General features: G+C 40.2%; 1 protein-coding gene across 2 annotated transcripts in view; it reads right to left on the bottom strand.

Moving 5' to 3' along the window:
• The window catches only part of LOC132121236 (sodium channel protein type 4 subunit alpha A-like), a 38,232-nt gene that overhangs the window by 3,713 nt on the left and 12,360 nt on the right, over window positions 1–22,159 (bottom strand). For both annotated transcript variants that reach the window (XM_059530440.1, XM_059530442.1), the window contains 11 exons: window positions 21,624–21,744; window positions 20,748–20,986; window positions 19,878–20,051; window positions 19,328–19,684; window positions 4,862–5,227; window positions 3,958–4,084; window positions 3,703–3,857; window positions 3,360–3,533; window positions 3,137–3,259; window positions 1,186–1,464; window positions 774–827 (listed from right to left, as the gene is read on the bottom strand). In XM_059530440.1, the coding sequence (XP_059386423.1) occupies window positions 774–827; window positions 1,186–1,464; window positions 3,137–3,259; window positions 3,360–3,533; window positions 3,703–3,857; window positions 3,958–4,084; window positions 4,862–5,227; window positions 19,328–19,684; window positions 19,878–20,051; window positions 20,748–20,986; window positions 21,624–21,744 (2,169 nt within the window). The remainder of the gene's footprint in view (window positions 1–773; window positions 828–1,185; window positions 1,465–3,136; window positions 3,260–3,359; window positions 3,534–3,702; window positions 3,858–3,957; window positions 4,085–4,861; window positions 5,228–19,327; window positions 19,685–19,877; window positions 20,052–20,747; window positions 20,987–21,623; window positions 21,745–22,159) is intronic.

Below are 22,159 nucleotides of genomic sequence, written 5' to 3'. Positions count from 1 at the left end.
GGGTTACTACACTTGTCAAATGTCATGACTTTCAACTGCAGATTGTTTACATTCACATACAGCTACATTACACACTGCATTAAAGGCTATATTTGAAATGTCATAATAGGGGAACTTTTAAGGGGACAATACAAAAGTTTGTATGATTCTTTAGGGTCCTCATGAAATGTATGTAACATAACTTGGTTAAGATTCCTCAATGGTCATGTAAAACAACACCTTTTTCAGCTCTGTTTACAATGATTTGTTTCAAAGCATGTCTCTTTAAATGATAATGAGCTACCGCTCAACCTACCTCTCTTATCCATGGTACATGTCAACACAAGATGTTTGAATTGTTGCCTTGAACTCTGTATATAGCTTGGAGATGGTATTATTTAAATAGCTAGCTAGCTAGCTATGTAGAAACTGGCTGCAATTGAAAACAGCTCGCGTGATGACACGGTTTCAGACTCAAACAGTCCATAACAAACTGGCTGCATGTTTTCTTTTCAGCTTTTCTGAACTGGCAGAAATGCCAGAAAACAAACTAATAGTTATTATTCATTTTATTAATCTTTACCTCCACTACAGAATTAAAATCAATGGCACAACTTTGATGTCTGAATATATGAGAACCAACAAAATTTGATTTTACTGAGGTCTGGCAAGACATGAAGATGAATATACGATTGAGAAATTTGTATATGTATTTGACACCACATTCATCTTTGTATACAATAAGCGAGGACAACATAACAGAAATTTGATTTGAAAATTTGTCATTCTCGTACCTCTCTAGAATCCACTGCAGCATACATGATATCCATCCAGCCTTTAAATGTGGCCTATGTGGAGAGAAGTACTTTCTAAACATCAGTGTGTCATGTAAAACCCATTTATTGATTATGCATTTGCACTGGGTATACCTCTGTGTCCTCTGATGCATAAAAAGGAAATGACATGAAAATACATTCACTGTCTGTAAATATGTTTATGTGCTTCAGTGTCAGCACTAAAATTCTCGTTATTTATATATATATTTAGCTTAGATTCAAAAATGCTCACTTTATTCTTTTGAGTTCTGAATTTGCTTCATCTTTTTTTCTTTGAAAGATCAAGCAAAATTCATCATGATATGAATGTTTATGGTTGCGTGTGAACCATATGTAATATAATGAACTCTACAAGTCAAGAGAAACGTACAATTTGAAGTAGAGAGAGGTAGCCGGTTCCCACGTTGTCATAGTTGACCTTCACATTGACCCAGCGTGCCTCATTGGTGTGCGTCAGTGCCATACAGTCACTCTTGTTGTTGACCACATCCATCGGGATGCGTTCCTCTGTAGTGGTGTTGATGCAGTGGTAGAATTTTCCAGCAAACAGATTGACTCCCATTATGCTGAAGATGAGCCAGAATATCAGACACACCAGCAGCACATTAAAAATTGAGGGAATAGCACCAACCAGTGCATTCACTACCACCTGTATGGGACATAAACACAATCATGAATTAGAGATGAATGGGTAATCAATATTTGTGCAGATATTTATTTCCACTTACTCAGATTAAATTTTGATATGTTTTAGCTTACCTCAAGGACATCCAAGATGTAGGTTTCTTTGTTTCCTCAGTATTTCCCATTTTGATATTTTTAGGTCAAACCGTTCTTGTCTGGGACTCACATAATGGATGTCTATGGTCACCACCTCAAAGAGCATGCACAGAGGAGTCAAAATTATAGTCGCCTCCAGTTTATACGTGGCAAACTAAACACAACGTGCAAAACGCTGCGTCTCAACAGCGGAGAAAAATCAGGATCTTCAGTCAGGCAGGCGTGTGATGTGATACTGTCAATGTCCTCGTCGTCATCTTGTAGTTGTTCCATTCGTGACAACATATGCTCTCCACTTCTGTTGGCATCTCACAACACTTGCTACTAAAACACCACCAATTTTGAAGAGATCTCTGTCTCTGAGGCTTGAAGACGTGCTGCTGCAGCAGATCGCTCCTGAGTACTTGGTCTGTGTATTCTGGTTCAAATAAATATGGTTGTGAAAAAAATTCAACGTTGTCTATGGATATATTGAAATCGTCTTCCAATGCAATTTCCTGTACGTCTAAATATGTTTAGATCTTCACAGTGAAAGGTAATACTTCCGAAATCTGTGTAAACCATAGGCAGTAAGTGTAAACAATGAGTGATGTACACGCGCGAGAGATCGCTTCCGGTGCTTTCCGCGCTTGCGCAGACTAAGCCAGAGCGCGCGCGCACGTCACATCGGGAAGCACTCGCGAACTCAGATCAGTTGGACGTGGTTGTGTACAAGAGGTAAAAACGATATAAATACTGTTCGTTTTCTTACACAATCCGCTTCGTGTATTAGGTCATCAATGTGTACTTACGATGGGGAATTGTTTAATTTTGACTCCTCTGTGCATGCTCTTTGAGGTGGTGACCATAGACATCCATTATGTGAGTCCCAGACAAGAACGGTTGGACCTAAAAATATCAAAATGGGAAATACTGAGGAAACAGAGAAACCTACATCTTGGATGTCCTTGAGGTAAGCTAAAACATACCAAAATTTAATTTGAAAATGAACTATCGCTTTAACTTAAAGACATTTCACTCAGAAATGTTAAAAAACATGCAGTGTGAAGTTTGTCCTTCAGGATGAATAAAGAAAAATTATTGTTATAGCTCTAAACTTTTTAAAACACCTTTTAATTACTTTTCCCCCTAATCTTTAGAAGTGTTAAAATACAAAACATGAGGTTCTAACTACCCCTTTCCTACTTGTGAAAATGTAAAATAAATTTTTTTTTTAAAGAATCAAATTGCCAATCATTTGGTATTTATATTGATATTGTTTGTGACAAATTCCCAATACTGCTGTCATTATCATCCAACCAAACCATTAATTGACTGCTCGCTAACTTCTTGTTTCAGCAAGTCCAAACAAATATTCCTCCAGAAAGTGGAAAATGGCATTACCAATATGACATTAGAAAAATTTAATATCAATAATCAACACCATCACATAATATATCAAAATCCAATTAAAGATTAATCAAGGTCAACTTCAGATATTTATTTCATTTGAAAAATGACTCATAAACAAAAACATAAACGATGACAGAGTCATTGCTTACCCTCATTCCCTCAAATCTTGACAGGGCTCGAAGGGGTCGCAGAGCCCTGAGTGTTCTAAGAGATTTGATTGGTCCCAGGTCAGAATATCCCATTAAATTGGCTGTTAAACTGACTAGCGACACCTTGAATAAAAAAGCAGGTGAAAAAATCAATACACACAGACTTGTATTTGTATTTGATTATAAGTGTAAACCTTTGGCAAAAGTCAAAAAGTGAACTCACATCCACAATGAGGAAGTCCAGCCAGCACCATGCATCTGTGAAGTAGGTTTTGAAACCATATGCCACCCACTTCAGTAACATCTCCACTATGAAAATGTATGTAAAGACTTTATCAGCATACTCCAGGATAGTCTTGATTACTCTCCGACGCTCAATGTTGATATCCTCAAAAGCCTGACAGAATGAAAGAAAAAAATCAATGCATTAAACATTAATGGATTTATATGTTCCTATTTCAGTACAAATAAATAAAAAAAAACTGTAGATTTAATATTGCACACATGTAATAATGTAACTAGAGTGCAGAGTTTACTAAGCGTTGGCTCAGTATTGACAGACACACCAGTGCTCCACTGCTAAGAAGGATCATAAAGATGATGAATGTCTCAAAGTAGTCATGCTCAACGATGGTGAAGCATGTTCTTCGAAGGTTCCACCACTTTTTCCCCCATCCTGCTGTGATGTCTACATTCAAACACGTAAATCGCTTAATACAACCTAAGTAAAAAGAGAGAAAAATACATATATTAAGATTTTTCTGGCCTTGAAGTGATGCCATGAATGTTAACATTTATTATGAAGGAAAAAGCATGCACACCTTCTGTGAAACAGGACTCTGGCTCTTCAGGCTCTGATTCTTCTTCCTCTTCGGGTTCAGGCTCAGGTTCTGGAGGCTGGTAGTCCACTGTGCTACAAACTGAAGAGTCGTCATTATTTAGAGTGGCCTGTGCAGCAAGAGATGTAAAGAAATGAGAGAGAATGAAAAAGAAATGTAAGGGGAACAATGCAAAGTATTAACGTAATGTTTCCTGATATTTTGACACAAAAGAGTATTAAGAATTGGCACTTGTGAGAATTTTATTTATAATAATGAACATTAAACAAAAATCATTATATATATATATATAATATTTTTTATATGATGAAATTTTAAAATATATAAAACACTGGGTAGTAGGGTATAATTACTTACTACTTACACTATATTCCCCATGGGTTAAAAAAAACAATTATTTGATCAATTATTTTATGCTGAGTCTGATGAATGACTGAGCCTAAAGAATGCAGTAGATTTGTGTATAAAATCATAAAAATTTTTTTTACTTAATTATGCTTAAATTTATTAAATTTATAATTTGGTGTCATTTTAGGAATGTTTTGTTATTTAAGCTAGATTTATAACAATAAATTAGAAAATAATTGAACAGATTTTATCAAAATCATGATATATTATTTTATTTAACACTAGGAGGGGACAGGCCAAAATCAAAATTTTAAGGGAGAAAAAAAGACATTTTAAAGCTTAGTACTTTTCAATGGTAAGCAATTATTATTATTATTATTATTATTATTATTTACTAATTTTAGTTTGATTTTAAAAGGTTTATCTAGCATAACTAATAGTAGTTTTCTCACCATAGAATACATGGGTAATGGTACACAGCTGTACACATTATTCTAGATATTGAGGTAGGCAGAGAGAGGACAGGCTGTTGTTTTACCTTTCCATCCTCCTCATCAGAAGAATCATCAGAGTCCTCTTCAGCATCAGACTCACAACGAGCAATAGGTACAGTCAGTGCTGGAGGCAAACAGTTGGTCAAGTCATCTGCCATTTTCCCTTCATCCAGGTGGTTTATAGCATTGAGTTCTATGTCTCCTTCCCCTCCTCCCTCATTATTTTCAGGAGGGTTCTTTCCTAGAATCTTTTGCAACATACTGGCGATGAAGGCTTTGAGCCAATCTACACCTCTAGTTATGCGACCAATGGCAATCTGAAGGTTGTTCATCTCCCCATCATCATCACCTCCAGACAGGTTATCCCCGCTGAAGGAGCTGAGCAGCAGGGCCAGGAACAGGTTCAGTACCTGAGAAGTACAGCTCAGAATGAGGCTGGCAGGTTGAACACATAAGGCTTTCCTGTAGCTTAAGTGGTAAAAGTGTACACACTTGCCATGCTATAAGTTACATATAATTTAAGCTACTCTTTTAAAAAAGAGACCAATTAAATATTGAAATGAATATTTATTTAAAAGAAGACCTAAATGCTTAGCTAATGCTAAATTAGTTCATTAGGCAACTAATTTACTGAAAAAAAAACTACTTCACTACAAAGATTCAGATTTTCTGATGCAAAATAACATAGAGAAGATCATTTATGAGATATGAGATTGTATTTACAGCTCTTTCAGCTGCAAAGTTGTGTTAAATGTGTTACATACAGAGGTGGATATTAACGAGTAACATTTACTTCGTTACGTTTACTTGAGTAAATTTTTCGGATAACTAATACTTTTGGAGTATATTTACAGATGGGTACTTTTACTTAAGTACATTTTTTGGGAAAAATCTGTACTTTTACTTCGTTACTGTGCGCGATGCTCCTCTTGTTACTTTATATTAATCCAATAAATGTTATAAATGCTTCAGTTTATTCCAAAACACGCCATCTACCTTTCCTGGGCAAATTCGTGAATGATTCATTCTTTTGAACAATTCTATTCAAAGGATTGATCAAACCAGTTGGCAAACCAGTGAATTGGTTCGTGAATCAGTTTGAATGATTCATTCAGTTCCCTGCTGCGAGTGCTGAATCATCTGAAGCGGTTCTCACTCAGAGTTGTAACAGAAAGTTTAAGAACATCAAGAGTGTTGAAGACATGGCTTTTGATCTGCACTGAATTGAAAGCAAATCCGCAAAGGCTATTGCTAGCGATGAAGATCATAATAAGATGAACACTGCATGTGCTGTCTACGGTTCGACAGGTATAACTAAGGCTACATTCAATTACAGTACACGATACCACTATGACATTAGTTTGTTGTACGTGTAACTTATAACAGAGGGGAGTCAAGTTGAATGCATCTTCCAAAAGGCAAAAAATAGCAGATTATTATTGTCTATATTCAATACGATTACAACGGCATAAGAACGTTCAGCGAGTCATATCATCAGCTGCTAAATTCTGATCTGCATTCGCTGGCTGGCGCTAAGCCAGAGACAGACACGTTTTTATAGCACTGTGCATTATAACCAATCACACAAGATTCTGTTGAGCTTATGAATGCAATGGCCAATCAGAGATGTTCCAATGAGTCATCCCTAAAATGCCCCATTCTGTGTCTGTGTGTGGGGGTGCTATCTGCTCCTTGTGCTCGTCAGTGTTGCCTAGCTACCGCACACCTGATGAGCTGATCAGAGCGGTCACAGGTGTAGCTCATCTGCACTGCCTATATCTGGCTGGCGTTTCTATTGAGTGTTGTCAGATCGTTGTTGCTCATGTCCTGTCTGGTTCTCTGTCAGAACTTCTAGTTCCTGAGTTTGATTCCTGCCTGGTTGCTGTTCTCTGTTTCCCTGGAGGGTTGGACTGCTTGGATTTATTCTCTGCCTGAGCAGAGACTGCACTGCGGGGTTACCTGCACCTCTACTTGTTGTTAGTTGGAATTGTCTAATAAAGACTACCTTTCACTTGCAATTGGATCTTGTTTTCTGTTTCGTGACAGAACGATCTGACCATAATGGATCCAGAAAATGCATCAGATTTAAGAGACTTTTTGGCTCACAGTAATTCATGCATGGATCGCCCGGAGGAACAGATGGCAGCCTCTAATCGGGCAGTTCAAGCCCTGGTCTCTCAGGTCTCAGAGCTTACCACCCAACTACAACGTTTCCAGACTGAGTATTCTATCCCGGCTCAGGCCGCTCGTTTCACCGAACCCTCCAAAACCTGCCTTCTGCCTCCAGCTTTTAACTCTATTGAGTCCCAGCAATGCCGCTCTTTTCTTGTCAAGTGCTCTCTGTATTTCTCCCTTCAACCATCATAATTTACTACGGAGGAATCGAAGATAGCGTTTGTCATAACTGGACAGGCTCTCTAGGGAACTACAGTTTGGGAGCAGAAGCTTCCTTTCTGTTACCTCCTCCGACGCTGACGTTTCCTTCTCTGAACCAGAACCCATGCAGATGGGCAGATCCCATCTTTCCCTGGAGAAGTGTAGGCGGCGAGATGAGGGTCTCTGCCTGTATTGCGGAGCTGCTGGTCACATTGCAGCACAGTGTCCCGTAAAAGCCAGAACCTGTCAGTAACCTTTTACCTACTGATGGGTTCTGGTTTTTATGGGACACTGTGCTGTGACGTGGAGTCACTTTGGCTAAATCCTCTCCTGCTGCTACTCCTCTTCCTGTCAAGCTGCAGTGGTCCTCCACCACTTATGACTGTCGGGCTTTAATTGACTCCAGTGCTGAGGGTAATTTTTTTTATACTCTGATATTTCTTTCAGACTTAGACTCCCTGTGGTTGCTCTCTCCCAGCCTATTGCTGTCCAGGCTCTCAATGATCTCTTCCTTCCATCACTCACACTACAGGTCCAATAAGACTCATCACTGGTAATCACACTGAGGTCATAAATTTTCTTTTAACTGACACACCTGTTACTCCAGTAGTCCTTGGGCATCCCTGGCTGGTGCTTCATAACACTTATATTAATTGGAGTAATAATTCTATTTTCTCTTGCAGTGAGAGTTGTCATGCTGCTTGTTTGTTGTCTGCCTGTTCTTCTGTGTCTTGTTCTGTGTTTCAGGATGAGCATTTGGACCTGTCAAACGTGCCCAGTGGGGAGGGGGGGTCACGTGATGCATTCAATGGAGTAGCCGTGTTGACGATGAGCTCCGGCAAAGCCTTCGAAAATCTCTCTCCTTAAACTCAATATCATCTTTGAGGGGGTTGAAATTAAATGTAGAAGTGAAAAGACATACCAAAGAAACAACTTAATTCCAGTCATAGACTTCGCAACAGAAAGGATTAACGAACTTTAACACGCGCTCCTCTCCAAAAATGGTGGAAGCTCCAATGAATCCAAGCGACATGGACGCACTTGTGAAGAAAATAACAGCAGAAGTTCTGGCGGGCGTCGATAAGGCTTTGGATAACAAGATTGATCCAGTGCTAGAGAAATTGTCTGCGGTAGTGACACATGTTGAGCAGATGGAGAACTGAGTCAGTGCACGGGCTTGAACAAATTCAAAAAAAGCTTGACGCGGCCCTGGAAAAGATAGATGACCTGGAAAATAGGAGCAGGCGAAGCAATTTACGAATTATTGGCCTACCCGAAGGGGAATAAGGGACGAACCCGGTCTCGTTCCTCAGGACCTGGTTGCCTAACCTGCTTAACGTCGATTTCAAGGACCACCAGGTGTGCACATCGTATCCCTTCACGCCCTCCAACATCAGGAGAAAGACCGAGGGCGTTGATGATAAACTGCATAATTTTCAAGACAAGGTGCGCATTCTGCAAGCAGCGAGAGCTGCAAGTCAGCTGATCTATAAACGCCATAACATCTCTATCTTTGAAGACTTTTCTGTGGCCATAGTGAGAAAAAGACAAGCCTTTGGAAATGTGAAGAAATGACTCCGTGAACGAGCAATTCGCTTCGCTATGATATATCCAGCGACTCTTCGAGTACAGCACAACGGCGGCGAAAAGTTCTTCAAGCAGCCGACAGAGGTTGAGTCTTTCCTGGAAGGTCTGCCCGAACCATCTACCACAACTATTTCAGGCCCAAACCGCCCTGGATAGGCTGGATGATACGGTATTAGATAGCTCACGGTCTCTATGACTAAACGTCACTCCTGCATTTTTTTTTCCCCCTTTTATATTTTAAGGAGTCTAACTGGACATATTGGGTTATTGGGACTTAACTAAGCAATAGCCTACTTGTAATAACTTTTTGTATAGAGTTCGAGGGGGCAGACGTTTAAGGATTTAAATATTGAACCAATCAGTATATAGAAGGCTTGCTGTTTCAGCGGATTGACAATCATTTTATCAAAGCTCTTTCATCTTGCGGTGTTCCTTTTGAATACCGTGCATTTTTTGTTTGTTCTATCTAAGTTTTGGTCATGTAATGTTTCCAAGGAGACAGAGTGTTCTCAAATGTGAAACTGACCAGCGTCAGACTTCCCTTGTTTTTTCTCAAAAATGCCTTTAAGTTTGTAAATGTAAATAGTTCTATGTTCTATGTTCGACATGCAGGGCAACACAACTATACCTTTTTTTTTCTTCGCAATATCATGCATGCTACCACCATCTATTCAACTCTATGGATATACCTTTCCTGTGTCTCAGAATGGAGCAGACTACATACACTGCAGGGTATCTCACATATTGGTGCAGCGGGAATATTTAACTAACCCTTGGCTATGTCAACGAATAAAACAATATTAAACATATGTAGTTGGAATGTAAAGGGTGTTAAAAATCCAGTAAAAGAAAAAAGATTCTAAATTATTTAAAAAAAGAATAATTTCACATTGCATTTCTGCAGGAGACACACCTAACAGACAGTGAGCATGTCAAATTGAAGAGAGACTGGGTAGGACAAGTCTATTCATTCACAAGTCATTCACCAGTAAAAGTAGGGGAGTTGTCATTCTTGTAAATAAATGTATACCACTATCAGATATTAATACATATTCCAATAAATCAGGACGGTTTATCCTGCTTAAAGCTACACTAGCTGGACAACCCATTACCCTTATGAATGTCTATATCCCCCCTATTCAATCCAACGAATTAATTACACAGATTTTTGTGAAGAAATTGGCCTGGTAGATGTTTGGCGAGCTCTGCATCCCAGAGATAGAGAATACACATTCTTTTCTGGTGTCCATAAAACTGCAAGCAGAATAGACTACTTTTTCTCTCCCAAAACTTCACTACAAAATGTTATAGACTGTAATATTGGCAACATTGTAATCTCGGATCATACTCCTGTTTTTCTTAAGTTAGGCCTATCCAACCAAATATATTACCCGTCTTCCTGGAAATTCAAACCATGGCTCGTTCATGACCCAAATTTAAGTTAAACTATTTATTATGGACTAATAAATTGATTGATAGAACCCCAGAAGTTTCTCCCAATTTGCTCTGGGACACTGCAAATTAGGCATATATTAGGGGATTGATTATCTCCTATGTATCTAACCAGAAAAAAAGCAGCTGGCAGATCAGAGAAAATTAGAAATTATTCTCCATGATTTAAATATAAAATATAACATTTGCCCGTCAGATGTGCTTCTGGCCGAGATAGAAACCATTAAAACCTCTCTTGAAGCAATTCTTACAAATAAAGCTGAGAAATCTGTGTTCTTTGCTAGACAGCGGATGTATGAATTTGCCAATAAACCTAATAAATATCTAGCCAATTTATTGCGGAGCCGATCTCAAGCCCAGAACAAAGTAAATAACAAATTTTTTAGGGCATTTTATAAGAGGCTTTATTCATCCCAATCAGGCCATTTTTCTGGTGATAATATGAATAAATTCCTTGCAAATCTAAATCTACATGAATCAACTGAGGAGCAAAGACAGATGTGTCGGTTCATGAATCGGCTGTCTCACACTGAGGTGTCTGCGTGAGTGTAATTGTGTGGGTGTGGTTACTCATCGTGTTGATTAGTGTCACCACCTGTCGTTGATTTCACCTCCCTTTATATGCCAGTAATTTCCCTCTCATGTTGTCAGATCGTTGTGGTTGTTCCGTGGTGTGTGTCTGTTCTTGTGTCTCGTCAGCCCAATTCTCCATCTGAATTTCATCAGTTCTTCGTGTCTTCTGGATTTCGTCAGTTCCTCATGTCGTCTGGATGTTCCACAGTTCGTGGGTTTCTCTACACGCTCTTCACCGCACCACCACCGGATCGCCATCTCGTGCCCTGCTTCAACCACCACCTGATTGTTTGTCCCCAACCTGTGTCTTAATTCTGACTTTCATAATTAAACCTTATTCACTTGCACCTTGCATCCTCTTGTTATTTCATCACAGAACGATCTGACCAAACCATGGATACAGCAAGCACTTCCCAGCTCAAGGATTTCATCGCTCACAGCATCTCACGAATGGACCAACAAGAAGAAAACATTTTAGGCACAGGTCGTGCAGTGCAAGAACTCGTGAAGCAGGTGTCTGAGCTCACCCAACAGGTACAACTTCTACGGACTCCCACTGCGCCCCCCACGCCGTCCGTTCCCCCACCACCAGTGCCTGCAGCAGCAGAGGGACCAGAGCCACACCTACCCACACCAGAGGGATATTCCGGTGAGCCTGAATTTTGTAGATTATTCCTCACGAGATGTTCCATGCATTTCACTTTACAGCCACGTACTTTTCAGAGTGAACAGACAAAGGTTGCATTTGTATTAACCCTACTGTCAGGGAGAGAAGCGCTTTGGGGAATGGCGGTGTGGAAGAACGGACACAACTGCTGCACCTCATTCCAGGCACTCTCCAAAGAGATGAGGAGAGTTTTCGATCGTGCAGTTGCGGGTAAGGATGGCCAGATTACTCGCCAAACTGCGACAGGGAAAAGGCTCGGTGGCGGATTTTTACATTCGATTTCACACCCTGGCCACAGAGTGCCGTTGGAACGAGGAAGCGCAGTGGGATATGTTCCTGCATGGGCTGGCTGACCGCATTCATAAGGAGATTTACGCCATGGACTTACCAGAGATGCTGAATGGACTGATAGAACTCGCCCTGAGAGTAGACGCTCGTCTGAATCGCGTGACCCGGCTGATGCGCCCCAGCCGTCCACAGCCCAGCTCAGAGGACCACCAGCCCATGCAGGTGGGGAGAGCTCGGCTTTCCCGGGAGGAGAGAGAGAGGCGGAGATCCCAGGGACTTTGCCTATACTGTGGCCGGGCAGGCCACTTCATCCACTCCTGTCCAGTAAAAGAGCAGGCCCCGGTAGTAAGTATGAGGCTACTATCGGGTGGGATCTCCGCCCGAAAAGACCTCATCACCATCATCGACCCTCCTCCCGGTAAGACTGAGATGGCGAACGTCGACACACTGCACCAATGCACTACTGGATTCGGGAGCGGAGGGTAATTTCATGGACTTTAAACTGGCTGTTCAACTTCAGATCCCCATCACTCCTCTCTCGCACCAGATCACTGTCAATGCACTCAATGGACAAGAGCTTCCCCGGATTACACATTCCACTGAAAGTATCACCCTCATCACTTCTGGCAATCACATAGAAACCCTCTCATTCCTCCTCATGGACTCACCACTTGCACCAGTGGTTTTGGGACACCCGTGGCTCTCTAAACACAACCCCCGGGTCGACTGGTGCACTAACACAATTTCCACATGGAGTAACCACTGTCATGAATCCTGTTTAGTGTGTGCCTGTCCCTCTGTGTCTGGTTCTGTGTTTCAGAGTAAGGCGGCGGATTTGTCTAACGTGCTCGCGGAGTACCTCGACCTGAAGGAAGTGTTCAGTAAGTCCCGTGCTGCTTCTCTCCCTCCGCATCGTTCCTATGACTGTGCGATAGATCTACTGCCAGGTAAGTCTCCGCCTAAGGGCAAACTTTACTCTCTTTCTGTTCCTGAGAGGGAGGCTATGGAGAAATATATTTCTGATTCTCTGGCCTCTGGGTTCATCCAGCCTTCCTCTTCTCCTGCGGGGGCGGGGTTCCTTTTTGTTGGAAAGAAGGATGGTTCCCTGCGACCTTGCATTGATTACCGAGAGCTGAACAACATCGCGGTAAAGAATTCTTATCCTTTGCCGTTGATGTCTTCAACTTTCGAGAGGTTGCAGGGAGCATGCATTTTCACGAAAATGGACTTACGCAATGCATATCATTTGGTTCGCATCAGGAAGGGGGACGAATGGAAAACCGCTTTTAATACCCCCAGGGGGCACTTTGAATATTTGGTTATGCCCTTCGGGCTTTCCAACAGCCCAGCGGTTTTCCAGGCACTCGTGAATGACATGTTGAGAGACATGGTAGATCAATTCATATATGTTTACCTGGATGATATATTGATTTTTTCTTCGTCTCTCCAGGAACACGTTCAACACGTCAGACGAGTGCTCCAGAGACTGTTAGAGAATGGGTTTTTTGGCTTTTTGTCAAGGCAGAGAAATGCTCATTTCATGCACAGTCTGTTCCCTTCCTAGGGTACATCATCTCTTCTGAAGGAGTGCGCATGGACCCTGACAAGATTCAGGCTGTGGTAGATTGGCCAGGTCCAGATTCCCGTAAGGCCATACAGCGGTTTCTGGGGTTCGCCAATTTTTACCGGCGTTTCATTCGCAACTTCAGCCAACTGGTCGCACCTCTGACTGCCTTGACCTCCCCCTGAACGACGTTCAGGTGGTCGAACACTGCCGAGGCAGTGTTCACCAACCTCAAAAGTCGCTTCGTTTCGGCTCCCATTCTCGTCACCCCTGATCCCACACGTCAGTTTGTGGTGGAGGTCGACGCGTCAAAGGTGGGAGTAGGAGCAGTGCTTTCACAATGCGCTTCCTCAGACGATAAGATGCATCCCTGCGCTTTCTTTTCTCATCGACTATCGTCTGCCGAACGTAATTATGACATTGGCAACAGAGAGTTGTTGGCAGTTAAGTTAGCGTTGGAGGAGTGGCGTCATTGGTTCTGGGGTACCTTTTTTCATTTGGACCGACCATAAGAGTCTTGAATACATCAGATCAGCTAAAAGACTCAACTCCAGGCAGGCTCGGTGGGCTCTTTTTTTCGGACTTTTTGATTTTGTTCTCTCGTACCGCCCAGGGTCTAAAAACATCAAACCCGACTGTTTATCTCGTATTTTTGATCCATCCGAATGCCCGGTCACTCCCGAGTGTATTTTACCCGAGAAAGTAGTCATCTCCACTCTGGTATGGGAGGTCGAATCGAAGGTCAAGACAGCCTTAGAAGGGGTAACGCCTCCGCCTGGTTGCCCACCGAGTCATTTGTTTGTGCCAGAGGGGTTACGGTCCGACGTTATTCGATGGGGTCATTGCTCCAACGTGGCTTGTTACCCAGGAGTGACTCGCACTAGTTTTCTAGTTAAGCAACGATTCTGGTGGCCACTAATGGCTCGCGACATTCACAATTTTGTTTTGGCTTGCTCAGTCTGTGCCACTGGTAAGACATCTAACCGACCCCTAGACGGGCTACTTCGACCGCTGCATGTCCCTTCGAGTTTCTTGTTAAACAATGGATTTGGTGGCCATCTATGGCTCGCAAAATATGATGTTTTGTTTTGGCTTGCTCTGTCTGTGCCATTTCTAAGACTTCCAATCGACCCCCTGCTGGAGTCTTTCAGCCACCTTCAGTTCCCTCGTGACCCTGGTCCCAAATTTTGCTAGATTTCGTCACAGGTCTCCTGCCCTCAAGTGGGAACATGGTGGTTTTGACCGTGATTTGTCTCTAAATTTTGGAGTGAGTTTTGTCATTTGTTGGGGGCTACTGTTAGTCTTTCTTCTGGGTATTATCCCCAGAGTAATGGTCATACCGAGAGAGCCAACCAAGACCTAGAATGTATGTTGCAATATTTGGTCTCTCATAAACCATCCACTTGGTGTCAGCAGCTTTTACCAGTATCTGCCACAGGCCTGTCTCCGTTTGAGTGTAGTTTAGGGCGCAATTGGATGCATGCATTTGTCCAGAGGTGTTGGAGCACCTGGAGCAGAGCCAGACAGACCTTCCTCCAGGTGGGGCATGCACCAAGGCCAATGCTGATCGCCACCATTTGAGGCCTCCCACTATGTCGTCGGTCAAAAAGTGTGGCTTTCATCTAAGAACATTCCTCTCTGTACCATTTGTAAGAAACTTGCTCCTAAATTAATTGGCCCGTTTACTGTCACCAAGATTATTAGTCTGGTGGTGGTCCACCTTAAACTGCCTCCGGCGAACAGGAGGATTCTGTCACGGTTCATGGGTCTGTTTGCTCATTCTGTCTGTGTGTGTGTATGTGAGTGTGTGTGGGTGCTATCTGCTCCTTGTGCTCATCAGTGTTGCCTAGCTACTGCACACCTGACGAGCTGATCAGAGCATTCACAGGTGTAGCTCGTCTGCACTGCCTATATCTATTTCAACAAATATTATGTTGTCTGGAAGACTGGGGCAGAGATGCTATCTTTAGGGTCGATGCACACTAGACATAGCACATAGTTACATGTGCTAACTCCTTTATATCTGACTTGGGCACAGGCTGAGAAAGATAGAAAATAAACCAGACACAGTTTTATGTAGCTAAAATTAAGTTATTCAATGGATAAAGTTATAGGACATAATTTATTGAGAATTGATTAATATAATTCCAACTTCATAAATTTTTGCTTGCATCACAATATGGTACAGTATATTTTGTAAAATTACTTTTTCCAGCAATTGAGTACTTAAATATATCTTTGAATCTGTGGATTTTAATTTAACCAGGCAATGCTGGGGTATTTAAAGCTTTTGGCCAACACAGAAATACATCATTGCCAATGAATCCTCTTTAGTCGAGTTTCTCAATACTATATTAATCGTAATAGAGTCATGATACTATAATAATAGCCCTGTACATCAAAGCACAAATTATTTGGCACTCAGTCACATCCTAGTGCAAAATACCCAGATCATTTGACAAGATATCAGCCTAATGTATGAGATATATCAAGCTTCCTGAGAAACACAACAGTAGAAGCAGGTGCTGTGATTTTCACATTGCACACCAGAGATGAATGCCAAATGAGGCCTCTGATATTTAGTTTCTCACCTTACACTCATCTAGCCTACTTTTTTTTTTCATCCAGCCCACTAAACTTAGAGTGCACATGCAACTCTTGTCAATACTGATGCTTAACGTATATGATTTCATTGCTCCACCATGAGGTCAAGAGGCTGCTGGTTTTGCTTCAGGACCCTCTGGTTAGGCTTAGTAAACTATTTTAACATGCAAAAAAAAGAAAAGAAAAAAAAAACAAGAAAGTAAGAAATCCTCAAATGCAACTACTTAACATTTTTTGACTCGATATTTCCAAATGACAGATTGATTTTTGCCAAAATATGTTACAGTCTGACACATTTGACAAGAAAATTTGACAATTATATTTATACTGTTACAAATGATTTCTATTTCAAATTAAAGGGGTCACATGATGTTGCTAAAAATAACATTATTTTGTTTACTTGGTGTAATGTGTTTACACGGTTTGAGGTTCAAAAAACACATTCATTTCAACATAATGTACATTATTGTTTCCCCTCTATGCCTCGCCTTCTGAAACGTGATGTTTTTAACAAAACTCATCTGTCTGAAAAGTGATGTGTGTTCTGATTAGCCAGCTATCTAGTGCATTGTAATTGGCTGAATGCATGTGACGGAAATGTTACGTACCTTACTATACTGTGATACTGTGATGCTGTGTCCCGGTCAGAACACCAGTGCAACAAGACAAAAACAGTAAAACACATTACAAACGAGCCATTTGTTGCATCCAGTGGGAACATAATTACTGATTATAATGACTTATATTTTCTTTTTCCACATTGCGTTGCATCGTACCGTGTAAAAATAAAACAATGTCTGCATTTGTGTTTGGAGAAATGACAAACAACAAGTGCTACTCTACACTGCTCAAAACTCGCGTTTGAATCATCAGTGGCAAATCCTTTACAAATGTAAATGTACTTACATACTGTGAGACAGAACAGCATGCATTGTAGTCTTCTCTCATAGGAACAGGAAACAGTCCTCCATAAAATGTGCTGTACACACTCACAACAGTGATGTAAACACAACTTAACCACTGATTCCTAGTAGTTTTGCTTTCACAACAAAACACACAGCGTCTCTGCAACATGATGGCGGCGCTGGCGGCAACAGTGACAATCAAAGTTACACCTTCTTTCTTAGCGTGAACATTTGTGTGGCATTATGCAAATCTTCCCACATCGTGACAAAGACATGTAGGGGGATGTTTAAACGAAGCGTTTTGGGAAGACGTGGACCAGTCTAAACTTTTATTAAGAATATCTCTTTGGCTTTCAGACTTTAGTTTTGCAACTTTAGGGATCTTATCTATTCACGAACAGCTTGTAACACTCCAAAGTGAAAGGAAAGATTGAAATCGCATCATATGACCCCTTCAATGCTGTTCTTCAGAACTTTCTATTCATTAAATAATCCTGAAAAATCATGGTTTCCACAAAAAATATTAAACGGCACAACTGTTTTCAATAATGAACAAAATTGTGTTTTTTTTTTTTTTTTAGAATGATTTCTGAAGGATCATGTGACGTGACGTCTGCAGAGAGGAAACGGAGCTGCTCATGTGTAAGCAAATAGGGAGCCTAATTCTGATACATGCGATGACTATCCATTATGACATGTAGGCACTTTTATAATTATGTAACCTACACAATAATATTATTTTACATTGTAATCCTTTAATTTTTTTATTTTATTCGGCATCTTTATGTGCTGCTGTGCACCGCTGAGTGTATAATAAGCAGCGTGTAGGAGTGTTGTGAAATCTCTTTAAATAACAAAGAAAAAACATTGCGCCAGAACAGGTTTGAGTTTGTCTATGGCGCAGTCTTTTTTCAGTTCCTCAAAATAGAAATGCGCCAACAATGCACCTGAACACACCTCGTTTTCAGACCAGCACACCCCTGATCACACAAATGGGTGAAAATGCATTCCATACTTTTGAATGGTAATGTTCGGTCAGTTTCATTTTATTATTTGCATCTATCATTGTTTTAGGTCACGGCTCATCAGTTACTGTATAAAGTATAGGTGAGGAACTGGCACATGAATCTTCAGCTCATGCTGCTTTGTTTCTCAGCTGTCTGTGTTTGTTTCTTGTGTGCCAAGACACTCACTTGAGCTGCATCTCAGCATACAGCCAAGAACAAAAGCACTGTTTGCTGTCTCGTCATAAGATGTACAAAGTGCAGAAGAGTCTAACCACATGAAGAGTATGTTTGTGTGTGAAAATGTATGTTAGCCATGGGCCAGGTTGAGTAATGATGCTTTTGTTAGAATGCTAAGACAGGCCATTTTCCCTTTTCTCACTATGTATAACTTGAGAGGAAATGTATTCAGTCAGCAGTTCCAGTATGGTAATTATGTGCACAGCTGCTAGCAGCTCATCTGCATCTCCTTGATCTGTATCAACACATTAAATTAGCATTCTAGTTTTCACTTAAAAACAACAATGACAGCTTCCTGTTGGGGTACTATATACAGAAACACTAATTGTAAATAATTCTGCTGAAATCAGGTATATATATTATAACATTTAATCATTTATTTCTCATTGCAATGTTCCTAGTTGTAGGGTTAACTCAACTTAAAACCATAAAAAAATGTTACTTAAAAGAAATGTTAACCAAAATAAAATAAAATATAAAAACCTTAAACTTATTTTATTATTTTAAAACTAAACTAAAACTAAAACGAAACCCCCAAAATATTATTAAAACTTTAAAATGAAAGAATATCTAAAAAGAAAATCTAATTGAAAATATTAACAAAGACTATAATAATATATCAGTGCTAAATATATAATAAAAATTTAAATAACACTGCTTAGTTGTTTGTGATATTTACTGAAGTCCAGCACTGTAGGGTGCTTTGCATATGAAAGTTTCAATGTTATGACCAATTAACACTTGGTTATTCAGAGAAATCAGACGCTAACAGCTGTGCCACCTGAATGTCAGCAACAGCCAGCCTGCCATCAGCTGTGCTGAAAATCCTTTGGGTTTGGCTTGGTTGCTATGCTAAATCTTCAGATCAGTACAGCTTCAGGGTAACGGTTATAAAGATTAACAGCTTAGCAGTGAAAGCAGCTGTCTAATGATAATAGCATTTCCTTTCAGTGTGAAATAAAATTGTAACTAATTAGAGTTGCACTGCAATAAAAGCTTTAGAAGCTCTTGCACATGGCTCAAAAAAAAAAAGAAGAGAAAAAAAAAACAGATTTTCTTCCCCAGTATTTTTGTCTTGTTTTACAGTACAATGTACTATACATATATGTACTATATGTACTACACATATACTATACTATATGTGTATTGATTTAAGAATATTTAGATATCTGTGCTGGAAACACAACGAAAATACCAAGTGATCAAATCAATTGTGCAGTGTGTCAGTGGCATGTCATCAGATAACTTACCACAAGGTTTCCAATGACCATGACCATCATGAAGACTATCAGGCACATGCTCGCTCCCGCCACCTCCATGCAGTCCCACATGGTCTCAATCCACTCTCCACACAAGATCCGAAAGACGATGAGGAAAGAGTGGAAGAAGTCGTTCATGTGCCAGCGGGGCAGCTTGCAGTCCTGAGAGATCTTACAAACGCAGTCCTTGTAGCTCTTGCCAAAAAGCTGCATGCCCACCACGGCGAAGATGAAGACGATGATGGCCAGGACAAGCGTTAGGTTCCCCAGGGCCCCTACTGAGTTGCCAATGATCTTGATCAGCATGTTAAGAGTTGGCCAAGATTTAGCCAATTTGAAGACACGTAACTACTTCCAGCACATCCGTCAGAGATGGGCACAAACACACACATACCATGAGAGACACAACAGCATACAAAATTAAACCACATACCATTTACATACTAGGGTAAGGTATTTCTTAAATTATTGCATTTTACAGCGAACATAACATAAACCATAAAACAATAAAAGAGACTGTGGGGTTGAGATTCAGACTTACCAAACGGAAGGACCTGAGAACAGACAATCCCTGAACATTGGCCAGTCCCAACTCTACCAGGCTGAGTGTTACAATGATACTGTCAAATATGTTCCAGCCCACCTGGAAGTAGTAATAGGGGTCCATAGCTATGAGCTTGAACACCATTTCAGCTGTGAAGATTCCTGTAAATACCTTGAAGAATAAGATTTAATGTGATGTGAGACAGTCCATTTAAGGCTACTAATAATCTGAATTAATGGCAGGCCAATTAAAACCTGTTAATCATGCTTTTCTGTTATTTAAAGTTACAGTTACGTTTTCTTGATGTTTGTGCACTTAAATTACTTTTTTAAAATAAGAGCCCTTTTGTGTAGAGCTGTGCAAGGATATATGCTTTCTAACGCAAGCCCAGAAAGGGGGGAAAAAACAGTAATACTTTGCAATAAGGGTACTTGTTACAGTTAATGCATTAACTAACATTAAATAACAATGAGCAATTGATTCATTTGAGACAGTATTGATAAATCTTTATTAACATTAGTTCATTTAATGTTAGCTCATGTTAGATCAGGCCAATAATAAAACAGAAAAACGTTTGAATTTCTAATGTTTAAGTGAATGTTGAAATTAAAGGTGCTGTATATAAGTGTTTTACTCTACTAAATATATCTTATTTAAATATCTTATTTTGATATTGATTTGAGGTTCCATTTTGATTTATGCTGGTTTGGTGCTGATCTCTCTGTTTTTTATTTAATTTTTTTGATTAATCAGCATGGCTCATATGACACAACCAGGGCCACAACTTGATATGCAATCATGCAACTTGCTATATTTTTACAGTTATTTACTGTAACAGTAATCCATAATTATTGATGAAACACTAACCAAGTTGCCCACTGAGAGAACATGTTCGAAATCCGTACTCATGGGATAGTGCTCCATGGCCATGAAAAGTGTGTTGAGCACAATACAGATGGTGATACCTAGATCCGCAAATGGGTCCATCACTACAAAATGAACCCACTTCTTAAATATGATCCAGGAAGTGCAGCAGTCCCATTTCAAGAAAATATCAGCAAACTTATACCAGCCAGGGGGACAAGGTCTCTGAGCATCTTCCAACTCTAGGTAGACAAAGAGAGATGGAAAACAATATCTGAACAGTTTTCATTTACAATGAGCAGTGAATGAACACCGGTAGAGTGACAGCAACAAGTTCTAAAGTCAACCCATGGCTCTGATATAGCCCACAGATTAGCACCACTCAGATGAAGTTAACAGGTTTTTCTCCACACACAACATGCCTGTCCTCTGCTAAAGATAAATCTATATCTCCAACAGACACTCTCAGGCTGTTCTGTAAGACAATGGCTCAAAAATCTAGGAAACTGTACTTTAAATAAAACTTCAGGGACATACAGAATGCCTGTCTAATCCCAGTGCATTTACATCCCCATTACTAGGACTTCACAAGAATAGTTGTGGGTATTCAGCATGTCTTTGATCATGTCATGGCTATAAATGCACTTACTGTTGGGCATGTGTAGTTCATGGTAATAATAACCAACGATGTTTGATTTTAAGCATTTTTTTTTAACTTTTGTGTGCCAGACTATTTTGGTCCATGATATTCTAGAACATCTGGAGAAGCACAATAAAAAAAAAAAAAAAAAGTGGCAAAGCTACTTCATAAGGTATCCAAATGAACATCCTATTAATTTGCAGTTAATAAGCCCTCAAGGACTTTCTTCAAGCTAGTACCCTCCATAGTTGCAGTGAGCACACTGATAGCACTAGCTGTTCTCTTGCAGAGTTTGGGCTCGTCCAGGTACTGCATGCTGTGTTTGGAGCTCATGGACTTGTGGTCCTCTTCAGCTGATAACTGGAGGACAAATAAAACAGTACAGAAGTCATCATAATGACAAAACATGGTAAAAGGCTAAACTTTGTAAAGATTTCAGTGACTAAATAAACAGAAAAGAGACTTCTATTTACTATTCAGTCATTACAATGAGCTCATAATTAATCTGAAGAAATACTACTAGTCTGTGCATGTACTATATGTATGCATCAAAAGCTCATTAGATAAAGTTAACATACATTCTGTCAAGTTAAAACTTTTGACTGGTTGTGCATAACTAATACACTAATCAGAGGTGTAACAAATCCTGAGAAATTGTACTTAATGTTAAGGTAGAGATAACTATGTCAAAATTTTTTACTACATTGAAACTCTAAATACCTTCTCTAAAAAGTGAAAGTAAAAAAGTATCCACATTTAATCGTACTGGTCACGC

The sequence above is a fragment of the Carassius carassius genome, chromosome 39, assembly GCF_963082965.1.
Source record: "Carassius carassius chromosome 39, fCarCar2.1, whole genome shotgun sequence".
Lineage (NCBI taxonomy): Eukaryota > Metazoa > Chordata > Actinopteri > Cypriniformes > Cyprinidae > Carassius > Carassius carassius.
The sequence above is the reverse complement of the archived record's forward strand: the minus strand, read 5'-3'. Positions and strand labels throughout refer to the sequence as shown.